Below are 16628 nucleotides of genomic sequence, written 5' to 3'. Positions count from 1 at the left end.
TTGAGGCTGGCAAGAGCTGGAGCTGGGGAAGGTGGCTCCTTGCCAGGAGCTGTGACCATAGAGGAACATAGGCATTTCCAAAATCACAGCTATGCAGGGAAGGAGTAGGGGAAGGCAAGGGTAAGCCCCTCACCTCCCTCTCCTCCTGACTTCCAGTGTCCTTGCACTGGTCAACTCCAAGTGGAAGCCAGAGGGCAAAAGGAAGCCTCGGTGATGCACTTAAAGCTTAAGTGCTTGGGCTCAGAGTAGGGTATAGAAGAGTAGAGAATGGTTATGAGTCAGGGGATTGGATAACATAGCGTCTTGGTGTCCTTTGGTCAGAAATTCAATTTCAACCAGGGACGAGTAGCAAGCCAGGAGTGTTTTTTAAATGGATAACAGGTTGTGACCAAAGAGGCTTTCATTCAAAACCCTCCAGATCTGCCCTGTGATGTTACGTCTTGAAGACCATTCATATAGCATCCCTATCTGTCCCTGTCATGTACTAGTGGGTCTGCTGGATGGTAAGTCCCAAGAGCAAGGCAGTTACACCTTAGCCTTGAGGTGTGGTGTGCTGGATCTAGCTCATACTGGCTGGTGAGAACCAACATGTAAATTTTCAGGAATTTTGTGAGTTAGTTGATGTCACTTTGGTAGCTCAGAATTAGCCGTGATGGGAGTACTTATACCATAAAAGGTAGCAAATGCTACAAATCAGGCTTTTTTGTTTTTCTGGAGAGCTGGTTATTAAACACTGACCAGTATGCCACTGGCCTTGGCCTTGACCATCTCTTGCTCTAGGCCCCAATAAAACTGATGGTCTTACGGGTTACCCAAAAAAGGGGTCTGGAGCAATGCAGCCAAACATGGAATATCTTGGCACTAAATTCCAAAGAAGCTCACTAAATATATATATATATTTGTGTGTGTGTGTGTGTGTGTGTGTGTGTGTGTGTGTGTGTGTGTGTGTGGTACGTGGGCCTCTCACTGTTGTGGCCTCTCCCGTTGCGGAGCACAGGTTCCGGACGCGCAGGCTCAGCGGCCATGGCTCACGGGCCCAGCCGTTCCGCGGCATGTGGGATCCTCCCAGACCAGGGCATGAACCCGTGTCCCCTGCATTGGCAGGCGGACTCTCAACCACTGCGCCACCAGGGAAGCCCAAAGCTCACTATATATTGTCCCTATTCATTTGCAGTGATGTTGCCAAGTGTAACAACTTGTATCTCACACAGATGTCCAGACCAGTTAATGCTGGAAACTTCATCCACAGAGCAGGCTTCTGTGCTTTCACGGGGTTTATCTCCTACTCTATGTTTTACTGTATGGCACCAGGTATCTTCTAAGGTACTTATAGTGCTCGCTACTTCCTGTTTACCAGCTCCAATTAGCCATGATATTTAATGGATCTATGAGTCAAAATATTCTGATTACCACCAAGACCCTGTGACTTATTCAAGTAATCACTCCCATTTAATCTCTGATGGTCAAGCAGAGCCACTTGGCATCTACCATCCCAGAATCTTCTTATTCCCATTGAAATCAGCACCAATTCTATAGATGCATATCTCATCATTATAACATGCCTACTAAATCTAGCTTTTTAAATAGTGCTTTTTGCTTTTGCACAGCAGAGGAAACCAATGACAAAACAAAAAGACAACCTACTGAATGAAAGAAAATATTTGCAAATGATATGACCAATAAGAGGTTAATATCCAACATATATAAAAAGCTCATACAACTCAACATCAAAAAAATAAACAACCTGATTAAAAAATGGGCAGAAGAACTAAAGAGACATTTTTCCAAAGAGAAAATGTAGATGGCCAACAGGCACATGAAAAGATGCTCAACATTGCTAATCATCAGGGAAATGCAAATCAAAACCACAATGAGATATCACCTTTCACCTGTCAGAATGGTTATCATGAAAAAGAACACAAATAACAAATGTTGGTGAGGATGTGGAGAAAAGGGAACCTTTGTACACTGTTGGTGGGAATGTAAATTAGTGCAGCCACTGTGGAAAACAGTATGGATGTTTCTCAAAAAACTAAAAATAGAACTACCATATGACCCAGCACTTTCCTTACTGGGTATATATCCAAAAAAACCACCAAAAATACTAATTCAAAAAAGATACATACGGGGCTTCCCTGGTGGCGCAGTGGTTGAGAGCCCACCTGCCGATGCAGGGGACACGGGTTCGTGCCCCGGTCCGGGAAGATCCCAGATGCCGTGGAGCGGCTAGGCCTGTGAGCCATGGCCGCTGAGCCTGTGCATCTGGAGCCTGTGCTCCACAACGGGAGAGGCCACAACAGTGAGAGGCCCGCATACCTCAAAATAAAAAAAATAAAAAAGATACATGCACCCCAATGTTCATGGCAGCATTATTTACAATTGTCAAGATATGGAAGCAACCTAAGTGTACATCAACAGGTGAATGGATAAAGAAGATGTGGTATATGTACATATCACAAAGGAATAATACTCAGTATAAAAAGAATGAAAATTTGCCATTTGCAGCAACAGGGATGGACTTGGAGGGCATTATGCTAAGCGAAATAAGTCAGACTGAGAAAGACAAATATTGTATGACATCATATGTGGAATATGAAAATACAACAGTGAATATATAGTGAATATAACAAAAGAAGCAGACTCACAGATATAGAGAACAAACTAGTAGTTACTAGTGGGGAGAAGGAAGGAGGAGGGGCAATACAGGGGATTAAGAGGTACAAACTATTAGCTATAAAATAAGCTACAAGGATATACTGTACAACATGGAGAATATCGCCAATATTTTATAATAACTATAAATGGAGTATACCTTTAAAAATTGTGATCACTATATTGTACACCTGTAACATATAATATTATACAGCAACTATACTTCAATTAAAAAAATAAATCAGTGTTGCTTTCTAAGATGCTGATGCTCCCTTCCTCAAGGCATTCCTTAATGCTTCAGTAAATAAATGTCTTCTAGTTCTCTGGCTGCTTATGATTGAGGATGGGAGGTGGCTCTTCAACCTATGTATCAATACAATAGATCCACTTCAACATTCTCATCAACTTAACCTTTGAAGTCTGCCCTGTACATCTTGCTCAAAAATTCCAGCATCACAGCCTCATGGTAGACCCATTGCCAAGGCTTCAGAGAACCACATCCAGGTGCTTGAGCCAACACACTAAACCACAAATCCTTTGTGAGGATTCATATCAAAACATTTGGCCTGAAACAACCTTATGTTTCATCTAACACACTCAGAAGCAATACCTGTGTTTGTTTCCTAGATTCCTGCCAATACAAATGGAAAAGTATACTTTATCTCCTCCTGCAGAAGACCTTACTCTTCTCTCTTTGGGCTGTGCTGGCATTTAACTCTCACTATGGATCTGGAAGTAAATAAGGGATGGTGAGGATGGGTGGGGGAAGAGCTGGCTCCCCTTGTGAGGTGACTGTCCCAAGTTAAGTCAACATAGGAAATTTATGAAAGGAAAGCCAAGCTTCCTTGGGAAAGAGCTGGGCTGCTTACTCAGACAAGGAAGATCCAAGGAGATTTCAGTGTTCCAAATTTTCAGCCTCATGTCTAGTTTTCCAAATATTCCTATTCTAGGTCTCAGAATCCCACCCACCCTCATTAACTACTGCCTTGGGATAACTTGAAGAGGCTGAACATTTAAATAGTGCTATTTCTCTGTTACACATATGGTTAGTTTTTGGACCTAATTTTTGGTCATGTGTGCCCTGTAGAAAATAATCTTTTTAAGGCCAGCATTGAGGCTTTTTGATTTTCTTCTTGTTCTTCGACTTGAAGGTTTAAGTCTTTAGGCTTGAGACTTCCCTGGTGGCACAGTGGTTAAGAATCCGCCTGCCAAAGCAGGGGACATGGGTTCGAGCCCTGGTCTGGGAAGATCCCACATGCTGCGGAGCAACTAAGCCTGTGTGCCACAACTACTGAGCCTGCGCTCTAGAGCCCACGAGCCACAACTACTGAGCCCATGTGCCTAGAGCCTGTGCTCCGCAACAAGAGAAGCCAGGGCAATGAGAAGTCCACGCACTGCAACAAAGAGTAGTCCCCCGCTCGCCACAGCTAGGGAAAGCCCACGCGGAGCAATGAAAACCCAACTCAGCCAAATAAATAAATAAATTTATATATTAAAAAAAAGTCTTTAAGCTTAGATTTTTCCTCCTTTTTGTAACCTCTCCAAGGCAGTCAGGAGCAGCCAGGCCACAAACTATAATCACCATCGTTGCCAGAGCAATTAAGAGCCTTAGTCATTTGATCTTGCCTTGCCATCCACTTGTACTGCAACCTACAACAGCGCTATCTTGAGTAATCATGATATTGCTACATATCAGGGATTACTATTATCCTACTTTCCCCTGGGAGAGGATATCTGTGAGCTTATCAAAGATATGGGCAATGGAATCTCGGAATCCCATTTTGAGGGTTTGTTTCCTTGAGCCTTTTTTTTTTTTTTTTTTGGCGGTAGGCGGGCCTCTCACTGCTGTGGCCTCTCCCGCTGCGGAGCACAGGCTCCGGAGGCGCAGGCTCAGCGGCCATGGCTCACAGGCCCAGCCGCTCCGCAGCATGCGGGATCCTCCCAGACCAGGGCACGAACCCGTGTCCCCTGCATCTGCAGGCGGACTCCCAACCACTGCACCACCAGGGAAGCCCCTCCTTGAGCCATTTTTAAAAAATGTATTCTTTTTTTTTAATTGAACTATAGTTGATGTACAGTATTATATAAGTTACAGGTGTACAAAAGCGATTCACAATTTTTAAAGGTTATACCCCATTTATAGTTATTATAAAATATTAGCTATATTCCAGGTGTTGCACAATATATCCTTCTTGTTTTTTAAAATTCAAGCATTATTCATTACAGCACTATTTACAATAGCCAGGACATGGAAGCAACCTAAGTGTCCATTGACAGATGAATGGATAAAGAAGATATGGCACATATATACAATGGAATATTACTCAGCCATAAAAAGAAATGAAATTGAGTTATTTGAAGTGAGGTGGATGGACCTAGAGTCTGTCATACAGAGTGAAGTAAGTCAGAAAGAGAAAAGCAAATACCATATGCTAACACATATATATGGAATCTAAAAAAAAAAAAAAAAAGGTTCTGAAGAACCTAGGGGCAGGACAGAAAGACGCAGATGTAGAGAATGGATTTGAGGACATGGGGAGGGGGAAGGGTAAGCTGGGACAAAGTGAGAGAGTGGCATGGACATATATACACTACCAAATGTAAAATAGCTAGTGGGAAGCAGCTGCATGGCACAGGGAGATCAGCTCTGTGCTTTGCGACCTAGAGGGGTGGGATAAGGAGGGTGGGAGGGAGACGCAAGAGGGAGGGGATGTGGGGATAAATGTATACGTATAGCTGATTCACCTTGTTATACAGCAGCAAATAACACAACAGTGTAAAGCAATTATACTCCAATAAAGATGTTAAAAAAAGAAAAGAAAAAAAATTCAAGCATTAAAAGATACAAACATGAATAGCTTAGAAATGTGAAAGTTCCCTCATAATCCAAACCTCTGCTGATAATCACTGACAGCCATTTAGTAGTTTTCATCTTTGCTAGTCTAAAAGAGCTAAATAGTATCTGCAGTTTTCTTTAATTATCCTTGAACCATTTTTGATACCAATTACTGTATTAGTCAAGGCCCCCACAGGAAAGAAATAGCATACTTGAGGGGTTTAACTGAAGAGGATTTAATGACGGAGATATTTTAAGAGGGATGATGTATTAGTTAGGGTTCTCCAGGGAGAGGGAGAGAGAGAGAGAGAGAGAGAGAGAGAGAGAGAGCAAATATACAACCCTAAGTAATACATCATCCCTCTTAAAATATGAGAGACAGAGATATATATATTTTATTACAAGGAATTGGCTCACATGATTATGAAGCCTGGCAAATCCAAAATCTGTAGACCCAATATCCCAGTTTGAGTCTGAAGGTCAGGAGCTGCTGTAAAATGAGGAAGAGATGATCTTCTAGTTCGAAGACCTTTGGCAGGAGAATTCTCTTACCTGGGGAACAGGGTCAGCCTTTTATTCCATTCAGGCCTTCAGCTGGTTGGATAAGGCTCACCCACATTATAGAGGGAGTCTGCTTTACTCAGTCTACTGATTAAACATTAATTTCATTCCAAAACACCTTCACAAAAAGAGCCGGTGTAATGGTTAACCAAATATCTAGCCATTCTGTGGCCCAGTCAAGTTGAAGCACATTAACCATCACAGATGAGTAGAGTTAAGGGAACTGAAAAGAGATGGTGAATACCCAGAGATTAGCTGCAGCAGAAATGTGTTATCAGCATTTGGCCTACAGGGACGATGAGGAAGAACTGATGGCATCAGACTCTGGTGATGGCCATAGCCATGGAAGAGGCCATTTGATATTAGTGGTGGTGACAGAGAAACAAAAGCTCTTCCAGAACCACTCTTGTCAAAACAGGAGTCACTGGAATGCATACCTTGACCTCTCTCTTCTTTCCTTTCCAATCTCTTGCGGATGGTCCACCCATACATTAATCCAACCTAGAAAGAAGTCAGAGGGTAGAAGAACCTGTGTGAAGCATTCAATAGAGGTCAACCTCTATTGAAAAAAAAAAGAGTGAAAATGGAGATGAGGTGCAGAAGCAAACAAAGAATAACCAGAACATAGGTCTTTCTCTGGTACAAGTGTATGTTTACAATAAATTCATAGAAGTGGACTTACTGGGTCAAAGGGCAGAGGCATTTGTAATTTTTATAGATTTTCTAATCTCCCCACCACTTAGGGATTGTAGCAATTTACATTCCCTCTAGTCCTACATGTGAATGACTTTTATCACACAGCTTGTCCAACCATGTGCTATCAAAAGTTTGGATTTTTGACAATACGGTAGGCGAAAAGTGTTGTCTCTGTGTAGTTGTATTATGTGTTTCTTTTTTTAATGAATGAATATATCATCTTTTCATATAAGTTTATAAGAACTCATTCAATTTCAAGTGGTAGAAAACTCAGCTTAATCTGGTTTAAGCAACAGAGAAGAAATAAGATTCACATAAAAGTCAGTGAGTATATCTAGACACATGCCTTGATCCAAGGACTCAAAGGATGTCATCAAACCTGACCTACCCCTCTCTGTCTCTGTCCCTCTGTATCTTTCTCTCTCAGTCTCTTTGTCTCTGTCTCTCTCTCTCTGCACTTTCCCTTTGCTTGGCTCTATTCTCAGACAGTCTCTCCTCTTGTAGTGGCCCCAGGCAGCACCAGGCTTTCATCCTCAAACTCCAAACTCAGCACAAAGACCTATGTCTGACTTTCACTGAATTCAGTTGTATTATGTACCTGTCCTTGAGCTATCACTGTGGACAGAGGGATGTCCTGCTCCATTTGCCTGAGTCAGAGGACCATACACCCTTCTATCCATGCATGTATCTTTAAAGACGCCCATATAAAAATAATGCAGCTATACTAATCACAGTAAAAACTGTACTCATCTTCATCCCAGAAGGAGATGAGATAAACAACCTCAAACTCATAAATAAACTAGTTATTGCTCTAATCCAGAACCTCTAGTTTATGAGTATTCTTCTTGGTCGGGTCCTAATATGGCTTTTTGTAGTCCAGCAAACTGTGATTAAATGAACACCATAACTCACCATTATACACTTATAGGGAGAGATAATGACAATTGAAATAAAACCTTCCATTTGAAAAAGAGGAAAGTGGGAAATTGCCCACAGTGGTCTCTGACCTGGAACACTTTCTAAGACCCCTGACCCTAGAGTGAAGTGAGCTCGTTAGTCATAATGTGGCCACTCCAGAAGGTTCTCTTTTCTCCTTATTTTCCTCGGCCCCATTTGAGGTGGTGACCTTAGGCAAGGATGCCCCTTCTATGGGTTGCATTTGTTTAGCATCTCATTTCCTGAAGGATTAGGTTCGAGGGCCTGGAATGACCTTGGAGATTGAACAATGGCAGGCTATTCTTTGTTGGGTTTAAGGTTTTTCTGGCTGTGAATCTCTCTTAAAACGTTATGAGGCAATAACCCCATAAGGTAAGTATTATTATTCTTATTTCATAAGTGTAAATTCTATTGCTCAGAAATGTGAAGTGGCTTTGCCCAAAGCCATACAGCTGGGGAGTGACAAAGCCAATATTTGTAGCCAGAAGAGTCTACCCTTATCCCTCTATTTCATACTGCTTCCCTGTGTACCTTATATTAAAATAGTTTTGTTTGCAATACCTCTATCATTATTAGCAAAACCTTCATATCTAGAAACTCTAGTGGGAAATTCATTCTCACTGACCTTCCTCCATGCACTACTAAATTTCTGTCAGTAGGAAGAAAATAATGAAAAACAAAAGAAAAATGGAAAAATTCTCAGTTTGTCCTGTAGATGCCACCCTCATCATAGAACATCTGTTTCCAGCTTTGCAGCACAACTCTCAGAGCTGCAATAGACTCAGACATTCTAGAAGGATTCAAGTTGCATCCAATTTATGCAGTTCAGTGCCAGCATCCATAACCTGTTTTTATTGTTTTGTATGTAGCTCCTGGGTTCTAATTAGGACTTTTTCAATTTTTAATTCATTTAATTTTTGAACAGGTAATATATTTATAATGGCTCAAAAACAAATAAAAGTGTAAAAAGAATATAGTGGAAAAAACTTCCGTTTCATCAAGTCCATGCCAAAAGTTACCAGTTATTAGTTTATTTTGCACTTCCAGGGTATGTCTTATTCATATACAAGAAAACATATTTTTAAAAAACTACCTTGTTTTATTTTGCATGATAGCACAGTATAACATTTTTTCTCCATCTTGATTATTCCATTAATACTATGTCTTGGAAATCTTTTATATCAACACATAAAAATTTTTTTTTCTCTCTCTCTTTTTTAGAGCTTCAGAGTATTCTCACTGTATGGAGGCACCTAAATTTATCCACTCAGGTCTCTAGCGATGAGTATGTAAGTCAATTCTTTTGCCAGTAAAAATAATGCTAAAATAAGTAGCTTTGCATATAGTTCATTTTGCATGTGTGTGAAGATATCTGAAAGTATTTGAGGATATATGCATTTGCAATGCTTATTGACATTTCCAAATTGCCCTCCACAGGGCTCATACCAGTTTATGCACCTGCCAGCCATGTATGAAATTGTCTATTTCCCCACAGCTTGGCCAACACAGTGTGTTTTGGATTTTTGCCAATCAATCTGAGAGTGAAAAAAATGGTATCTCAGTTTTACTTTTTGTTTCTTTTATTATAAGTGAGTTTGAGCCTCTTTTGGTTTAAGAGCAATTTAAATGAGTTAGAATCCTTTTGATTGCAAGTGATAGGAAGCCCAACTTCCATGGCCTCGGCAAGAAGATGTTTGTTTTCTCATGACTAAAAAGTCTGGAGGTAGATGTAGAATTTCCAGTGGGCCTTAATCCAAAGGCATAAACGTTACTGAGGCCTGTGATTGCTCTCTCTCACTCTCTCTTTTTTTCTCTTTCTGTCTTGCTCACTCACTTGCTTCCTTTCCCTCTTCCTCTCCTGCTTCAGTTTCCTTCTGTCTTGACCCTCTCCTCAAACAGGCTCTGATTGCCCCATGCTCACAGACCTGCATTGGACAAGGGATGCAGTGCTCTGACTGGCCAGGCCTGAGTCATGTGACAGAGCCCAAATCCCCCCAAACTAGATGGATTGAGTGAGAGGTGGGGATTCTGGCTGTCCAGTGAAAGGTCAAAGTGGTGTTATGTGGAGAAGAATCGATAGGCACTGGCTGGTGAACATTGCGAATTTGTGTGGTAATCCACTCCTCTGACAGCTCAACATCCACATACCCTTCTATTCACACACACACACACACACACACACACACCCCTTAAAAAACAGCCATGCTGTAATTGTGACGAAGCCGTAATTGCATGCTGTGAAACTTCACTCACCCCCTTCCCAGAGGGAAACCGCACAGCAACTCATGTGGTTATTGCTCCAAGTTCAAGATTTCTGGGTGATGTGCAGTCTTCTTGGTCAGGTCCTGATGTGGCTCCTCCTGGCCCAGCAACCTGTGGTTCCTGTATAACCAAAAGGCACACATGAAAGGACAGAGAAAGAACAGAGTGATAACAACAAAATGCCCATTTAGTAAGGAGGAGAACGGGAAACAGCATAAAGTGGTCTCTGGTCCAGGATGCACAGGACAGGAAGAGCAAGGTGTCCCTGACCTGGAGGTAATGTGAGCTCCTTAGCTAACCTGACTGCTCTGGCCTGTTATCTGGAATCATCACCTTTGTCCTGTATTTCCACAGCCCCTATGAGTTGGAGACTATGGAGGAGGAAGTCCCTTCTGTGGGGTACATCTCATAAGCATCTCTCTCCCTGTTGGAATGGGCTTGGGGTGTTTAGGTTTGCCTTAAAGATTAAATAATCACAGGCTGTTGTTTGCCAGATTTTGAGTTCCTCTAGCAAGATATGTCTCCTAAAACACCGTGAGGCCCCTGGGCATATATTGGGAAAAAATTATAATTCAAAAAGATACATGCACTCCTATGTTCATAGCAGCACTGTTTACAATAGCCAAGACATGGAAGCAACCTAAATGTCCATTGACAGATGAATGCATAAAGAAGATGTGGCACATATATACAATGGAATATTACTCAGCCATAAAAAGAATGAAATAATGCTATTTGTAGAATCATGGATGGACCTAGAGATTCTCATACTAAGTGAAGTAAGTCAGAAGGAGAAAGACAAATAACATATGATATCACTTATATGTGGAATCTAAAATAATGGTACAAATGAACTTATCTACAAAACAGAAATAGAGTCACAGATGTAGAGACCAGACTTGTGGTTGCCAAGGGGGAGGGGGGAGGGATGGATTGAGAGTTTGGGATTAGCAGATGCAAACTATTACATATAGAATGGATAAACAACAAGGTCCTACTGTATAGCACAGGGAATGATACACAATATTCTGTAATAAACCATAATGGAAAAGAATATGAAAAAGAATATATATATATGTATAATGGAATCACTTTGCTGTGCAAAAATTAACACAATATTGTAAATCAACCGTACTTCAATAAAATAAATTTAAAAACACCATGAGGCATTAACCTGTGATATATATAGCATATTTCTTGTTTTACAAGACTAAATACTATGGCTCAGAGATGTTAAGTGCTGTTACCAACAGCCATACAGCCGGGGAGGATCAAAGAGTGAGTGACAAACCCACTATCTGTAACCAGCTCTTAAGTCTAAGCTTTCAATATGCTTATATGAAAAATTATGCTCACAATAACTAGCAACTCTGATGAGAAAAATCACCATTCCTGCCCTGTGCCCTGTTAAACTATTCTGATATTCTCCCACCCATCCCCTCCTCCTCCCAGAAAGCACAAAGAAACAAACTGAAATATTCTGTTTTTCCTGTAGGTGCCGCTACTAACCACAGGGTATTTCTTGCCAGCCCTGCAGCCTGATCTCTTAAGGCTGGAAAGAATCAGAAATTCTAGAAGATGGAGTCCAGTCTACATACAATTCAGTCTAAGGACCCCCACTCACGAGTTTTGAGTTCTATAGCTCCAATGTATAAGTGAGGGTTCCCTTCTCCTGAAATTATATTTAGTTCATTTTTGAATAGCTTATACATTTATAGGTTTCAAAAATTTAAATGTACATAAAAATCTTATTTGAAAAAAATCTCCCTCTATCCCTGTCTCTTATCCACCAATTTCCTCTACATAGCATTTATGATGGTATTCTTTGTCTATTCTTCTAGAGATTTTAATATGTATGCAACTATGAACATAGATTTCTTTCCCCTCCCTTTTTAATGCCAGTTATTCACATTCTTCTGTTCCTTTTTCTTTTCTTTTCTTCTACATAGCTATATATTATGGAGAGATTTCCATTATCAATTCCTAAAGAAATTTATTCCTTTTAAGAGAGAGTCCTCCACTGTGTGGATGAAACTGATTCTCCTTTGAGGAACATTTAGTTTGATTCTTATTGTTTGAATTTCCAAACAATGCTGCACTGAATAACCTTGTCCATGCTTCATTTTGCAGGTGAGGATATGTATCTGTGGGACAAAGTACACAATAGTGTAATTACTGGGTCAAAGATACATGTATTTGCAGTTTAACAAATAGATTTTTACCTTCTTTAGGGATGATTAAACACATTCTCACTAGTAAAATAAAATATTTCCTCACAGTTCAGCCAACATAGTATGTGATCAATTTTAATTTTTGTCAATATAATTGGTGGAAACCGCTATCTCACTTTAAATTCATAGTTTTATTATGGTTGAGGTTGAGCAACTTTTAATATGCATCATTAGAAATGATTAGGGGGCTTTCAATTACAAGCAAAACAAAAACAAAAACCCCTCAATCTAGCTTTAGAGAAAGGGATTTATTGTCTTTACAACTGAAAAATCAGGGATAAATCGAGAGTTTCCAGTATGCCTGGACACAAGGATTCAAACGGTGCCCTCACTTGCTTTCTCTCTCTTTCTCTCACTCTTCCCCTCTCTCAATCTCCCTCTCTCCAGTCTCCCTTCCTTTGCTGGCCAGGGAGGCTCGAGGACTGCATTCTCATAGCCTCTTCTGTGGGCTGTATTTATTTAGCAACTAACCTCCTGTTGATGCAGGTTCAGAGGCCTGGGCTTGCCTTAGGCATTGAGCAACCACAGGCCATTTGGAGGGCAGCACTGATATTCCTGAGGTGACACAATTCACTTAAAATATTAGTAAGCAACAATATAACAAGGTCACAATCATCCACATTTTACAAGTGAAGAAACTATGGCTTTTAAAAGATATAAGTGCCTTTGCCTAAAGCTATGCAGACAGTAAATGATAGGGACAGTATTTATATCCATGTGTATCTGACAGTAAATATACAGTGACTAGTAAACTGCTTTTGTTCAGGAACTCCAAGGGAAAATCAATCACCACCTCCATTCATGCTCGACCACCAACTCTCAGAATAAAAAAAAAAGAAAGAAAAAAACAAATGAAAGGTTCCGTATGTGTCCTGTAGGTGCCACCATTACCATGGGATATCTCTTTTCAGCTGTGTAGCACAGGTCTCTTTAAAGCTGAAATTCTAGAAGGTGGAAGAAAACCTTCTCTTTCAATTTATGCGACTGACATTTCACGCTGGCACCTCACATATAATTTAGAATTCCGAAACTCTGCTGTGTTGTTATTGTACCTTTCTTTCTAAAAAATATGCATTGAAAACATCTGTGAAGAGTTTATGTAGTTCCGAATTTTTTAAAATACAGTAAAATAAAAGGTATACAGTGATAAAATCTCCCTCCCAATCTTGTCTCCTAAATCCCATGTTCCACTGCCCCTTCCCCATGGATAACTACTCCTCTCAGTATTTCTTCTCTTTCCTGAGACATCCATACACATACAAGCAAATATGAAAAGATATTTCCTTTCTCCCGCCTGTTTATATATATTACACAAATGTCTGCACTTAAAATTTTTTTCTTAACATATGTTGAAAATAAGTTTGTATTAGCCCAAAAAGAAATTCCTCATTCTTCTTTTTTTTTTTTTTTGCAGTACACAGGCCTCTCAGTGTTGTGGCCTCTCCCGTTGCGGAGCACAGGCTCCGGACGCGCAGGCCCAGCGGCCATGGCTCACGGGCCCAGCCGCTCCACAGCATGTGGGATCCTCCCGGACCGGGGCACGAACTCGTGTCCCCTGCATCGGCAGGCGGACTCTCAACCACTGCACCACCAGGGAAGCCCTCCTCGTTCTTTTTTTACAGCTTCATATATTCGCCTGTATGGCTGTACCATATTTTTTCATTTATCCAGACCCTATTGGTGGACATTTACGTTGATGTTTTCCTATTTCAAACCATGTTGTAGTGAATAAATGTTTCTTCATTGTATACATACAAGTGTAGTTGTAGAATAAATCCTAGAAGTGAAATTGTTGAGCTAAAAGGTAAATGCATTTGTAATTTTGATAAACATTTCCAAATTACCTACCACGTGGATTGTATCATCTAAATACTCCCACCAACAAAGTATGATAATTCCTGTTTCTCCATAAATTGGTCAATTACAGGGAATTATCAAGATATTGGACATTTGCAAATCTGATAGGTGAAAACTTGTATGTCTGCGTGGTTGTATTTCCCACATTTTAAGTGAGATTAAGCAGCTTTTCATTTACTGAAGACCCAGTGTATTTAGTCGAGAGTTTTTCACTTGCAAGGTTAGAAATCCCAGCTCATGGAAACTGAAGCAAAAGGAAGAAATTCGTTATTCACATAACTGGACATGGATATTCTAGGATTTCGCGATCTCTCTCTCTTTCCCTCTCCCCCAGCCCTACCCCGCCCTAGCTCCTCTCTGTCTTAGACAGGCTTCTTTTATGTGGTGACCCCTGGCAGTTTCATACTTATAACCTCACAGCTCCAAGTTTAGCAAAAAGTTCTGGACCAGGGCTTCCCTGGTGGCGCAGTGGTTGAGAGTCCGCCTGCCGATGCAGGGGACACGGGTTCGTGCCCCGGTCTGGGAGGATCCCACGTGCCGCGGAGCGGCTGGGTCTGTGAGCCATGGCCGCTGGGCCTGCGCGTCCGGAGCCTGTGCTCCGCAATGGGAGAGGCCACGGCAGTGGGAGGCCCGCGTACCGCAAAAAAAAAAAAAAAGTTCTGGACCAGATCTACTTATTATTAAGTTGAATTGGATTATATGTTCATATTCTTGGGTGTAAAGATTACAGTGTTCTGATGGTCCAGGTCTGAGTCAATTTTTCTTTTTGAGCCAGAGATAGAGTCAACTTTACTCACACTATGTGGATTGAAGTTTAGGGTTAAGGTTCAGAGATTAGGGTTATGCCTATCTTGAGGAAGATTGGAGTTGTACGACAAAAAGGAAAATGAATGAATACTGAAATGGGTATGCAGCGTGTCCATACTTATCCTTCTTCCCATATATACATCTTAAGAAATGGTCATATCTACAGAAAAATCTAAAATCACTCATCCCCTTGCTAGAGGAAGGCAACCTAATTTTCACATCTAGGATATCTAGGTCATATGCATTCTTGGTCGGATCTAGGCTTGGCTCCTCCCAAGAATTATAGTAATTTATAGTGAATAATAAATTATAGTAATTTATAGTGAATAATTATATTTACTGTACATAAAATATTATAGCAATTTATAGTAAATCATAACATCAATCACCCTCAAGAAATACCCAGACTATTCACTGACAGAGAAAGGACAATATAATTATGATTAAAAACTCCATTGTAAATGCAGAAAATGGGAAACACAATAGTGATAACTAGAATATTACCCAAATTATGTCTTAGAGTGCCTTAATGAGATAATCTGGCCATTCTGGTTCTTTATTCTAGAGAGTTTTTCTTTGTTTGACGTGGTCTTTGTTGAGCTCAGTTCCTGTTGGAGTGAGTTTGGGGGACCTGAGATTGTTTTAGGGGTTGGACATCACTGACCTGTAGCAGGTGCGAGCTTTAAATGCAACACATTTATAAAGATGGTAATATTATCTACAAGTGAGGAAACTAAGGCTTGAAGAGGTTAGGGACTTTTGGCATGAGTGACAAGGAGAGCATCAGAATCCAGGTATATTTTCTTCTTCAGCACACTGCCATCTCCATCTGCTCTCTATAAAGTGGCTTTGTTTGCAGTGCTTACATCAGCAATTATCAAAATTTTATTTCTAGCAACAGCAAAGAGAAACCCCAAGCATATGTTCTCAACTCTTCTCCCTTTAAAGGGGGAACAAAGTAACAAAAATTCTCTGTTTGTCCTGTAGGGGCCATCTTAATCAAGGAATATTTCTTTTGGGCACTGCAGCCCTGATCTTCAGAACTGCAATAGACCAGAAATTCTAGAAAGTGGAAGAAGCCTGATAGGACAATATATATCATCAACAGTTCAGTGCCAGAATCTCTACACACATCCTTGTTCCGATGAATTAGTTACGATGCTATTATTTTCTTTAAAAGGAAGTTACCGAAGTTTTGAATAAGTAATATATTTATATGGCTCCAAAATAAAAAGAATAAAGGAATATTCAGTAAAAAAAATTCTCCCTTCTAACCTTGTCCCCCATCTGCTAAATTCCTATGCCTGCTCCTCAAATGTGTAATGACTCATTAGCTTCATGCATATCCTTCCAGAGATTTACATATATATGAATATATATTCTTCCTTTTTTACAGAAGCAATAGCATAAAATTAATTGATTGGCAAAACAACGTACCTTAGAAATATAACACGTCAAAATAAAAATTCTAGAATTTTTAAAAACATCTTTATAGTGTTCCACCATATGGATGTACTATACTTTATTTAACCTCTTGATGGGCTGATTCATATTTCTCAAGAGGTTGATTCATATCTCTTATTGTCACAAACAATACTGTAATGAATATCTTCATCATATGATGTTTTTCAGATGTGAAAATATATTAATAGAATAAATGTCTAGAAGTGGATTTGCTGGGACAAAAGTTCACACATTTTTAATTTTAACAAATAGTCGCACATTGCCCTTTGTAAACATTGCAAACACCTTATACTTCATCAGTAATGTATAAGGGTACCTACTTCCTC

The 16628-nt window shown here is 40.2% G+C and overlaps 1 protein-coding gene across 2 annotated transcripts in view; it reads right to left on the bottom strand.

Moving 5' to 3' along the window:
• DYNC1I1 (dynein cytoplasmic 1 intermediate chain 1) overlaps positions 1-16628 on the bottom strand; it is a 497106-nt gene that overhangs the window by 385615 nt on the left and 94863 nt on the right. For both annotated transcript variants that reach the window (XM_049715134.1, XM_049715135.1), the window contains exons 2-3: positions 9935-10063; positions 6487-6550 (exon numbers count right to left, since the gene is read on the bottom strand). In XM_049715134.1, the coding sequence (XP_049571091.1) occupies positions 6487-6541 (55 nt within the window). In that variant the 5' untranslated portion in view covers positions 6542-6550; positions 9935-10063. The remainder of the gene's footprint in view (positions 1-6486; positions 6551-9934; positions 10064-16628) is intronic.

The sequence above is a fragment of the Orcinus orca genome, chromosome 9 (genome assembly GCF_937001465.1).
Source record: "Orcinus orca chromosome 9, mOrcOrc1.1, whole genome shotgun sequence".
NCBI lineage: Eukaryota > Metazoa > Chordata > Mammalia > Artiodactyla > Delphinidae > Orcinus > Orcinus orca.
Note: the sequence above shows the minus strand (reverse complement) of the source record. Positions and strands in the feature narration are given on the sequence as shown.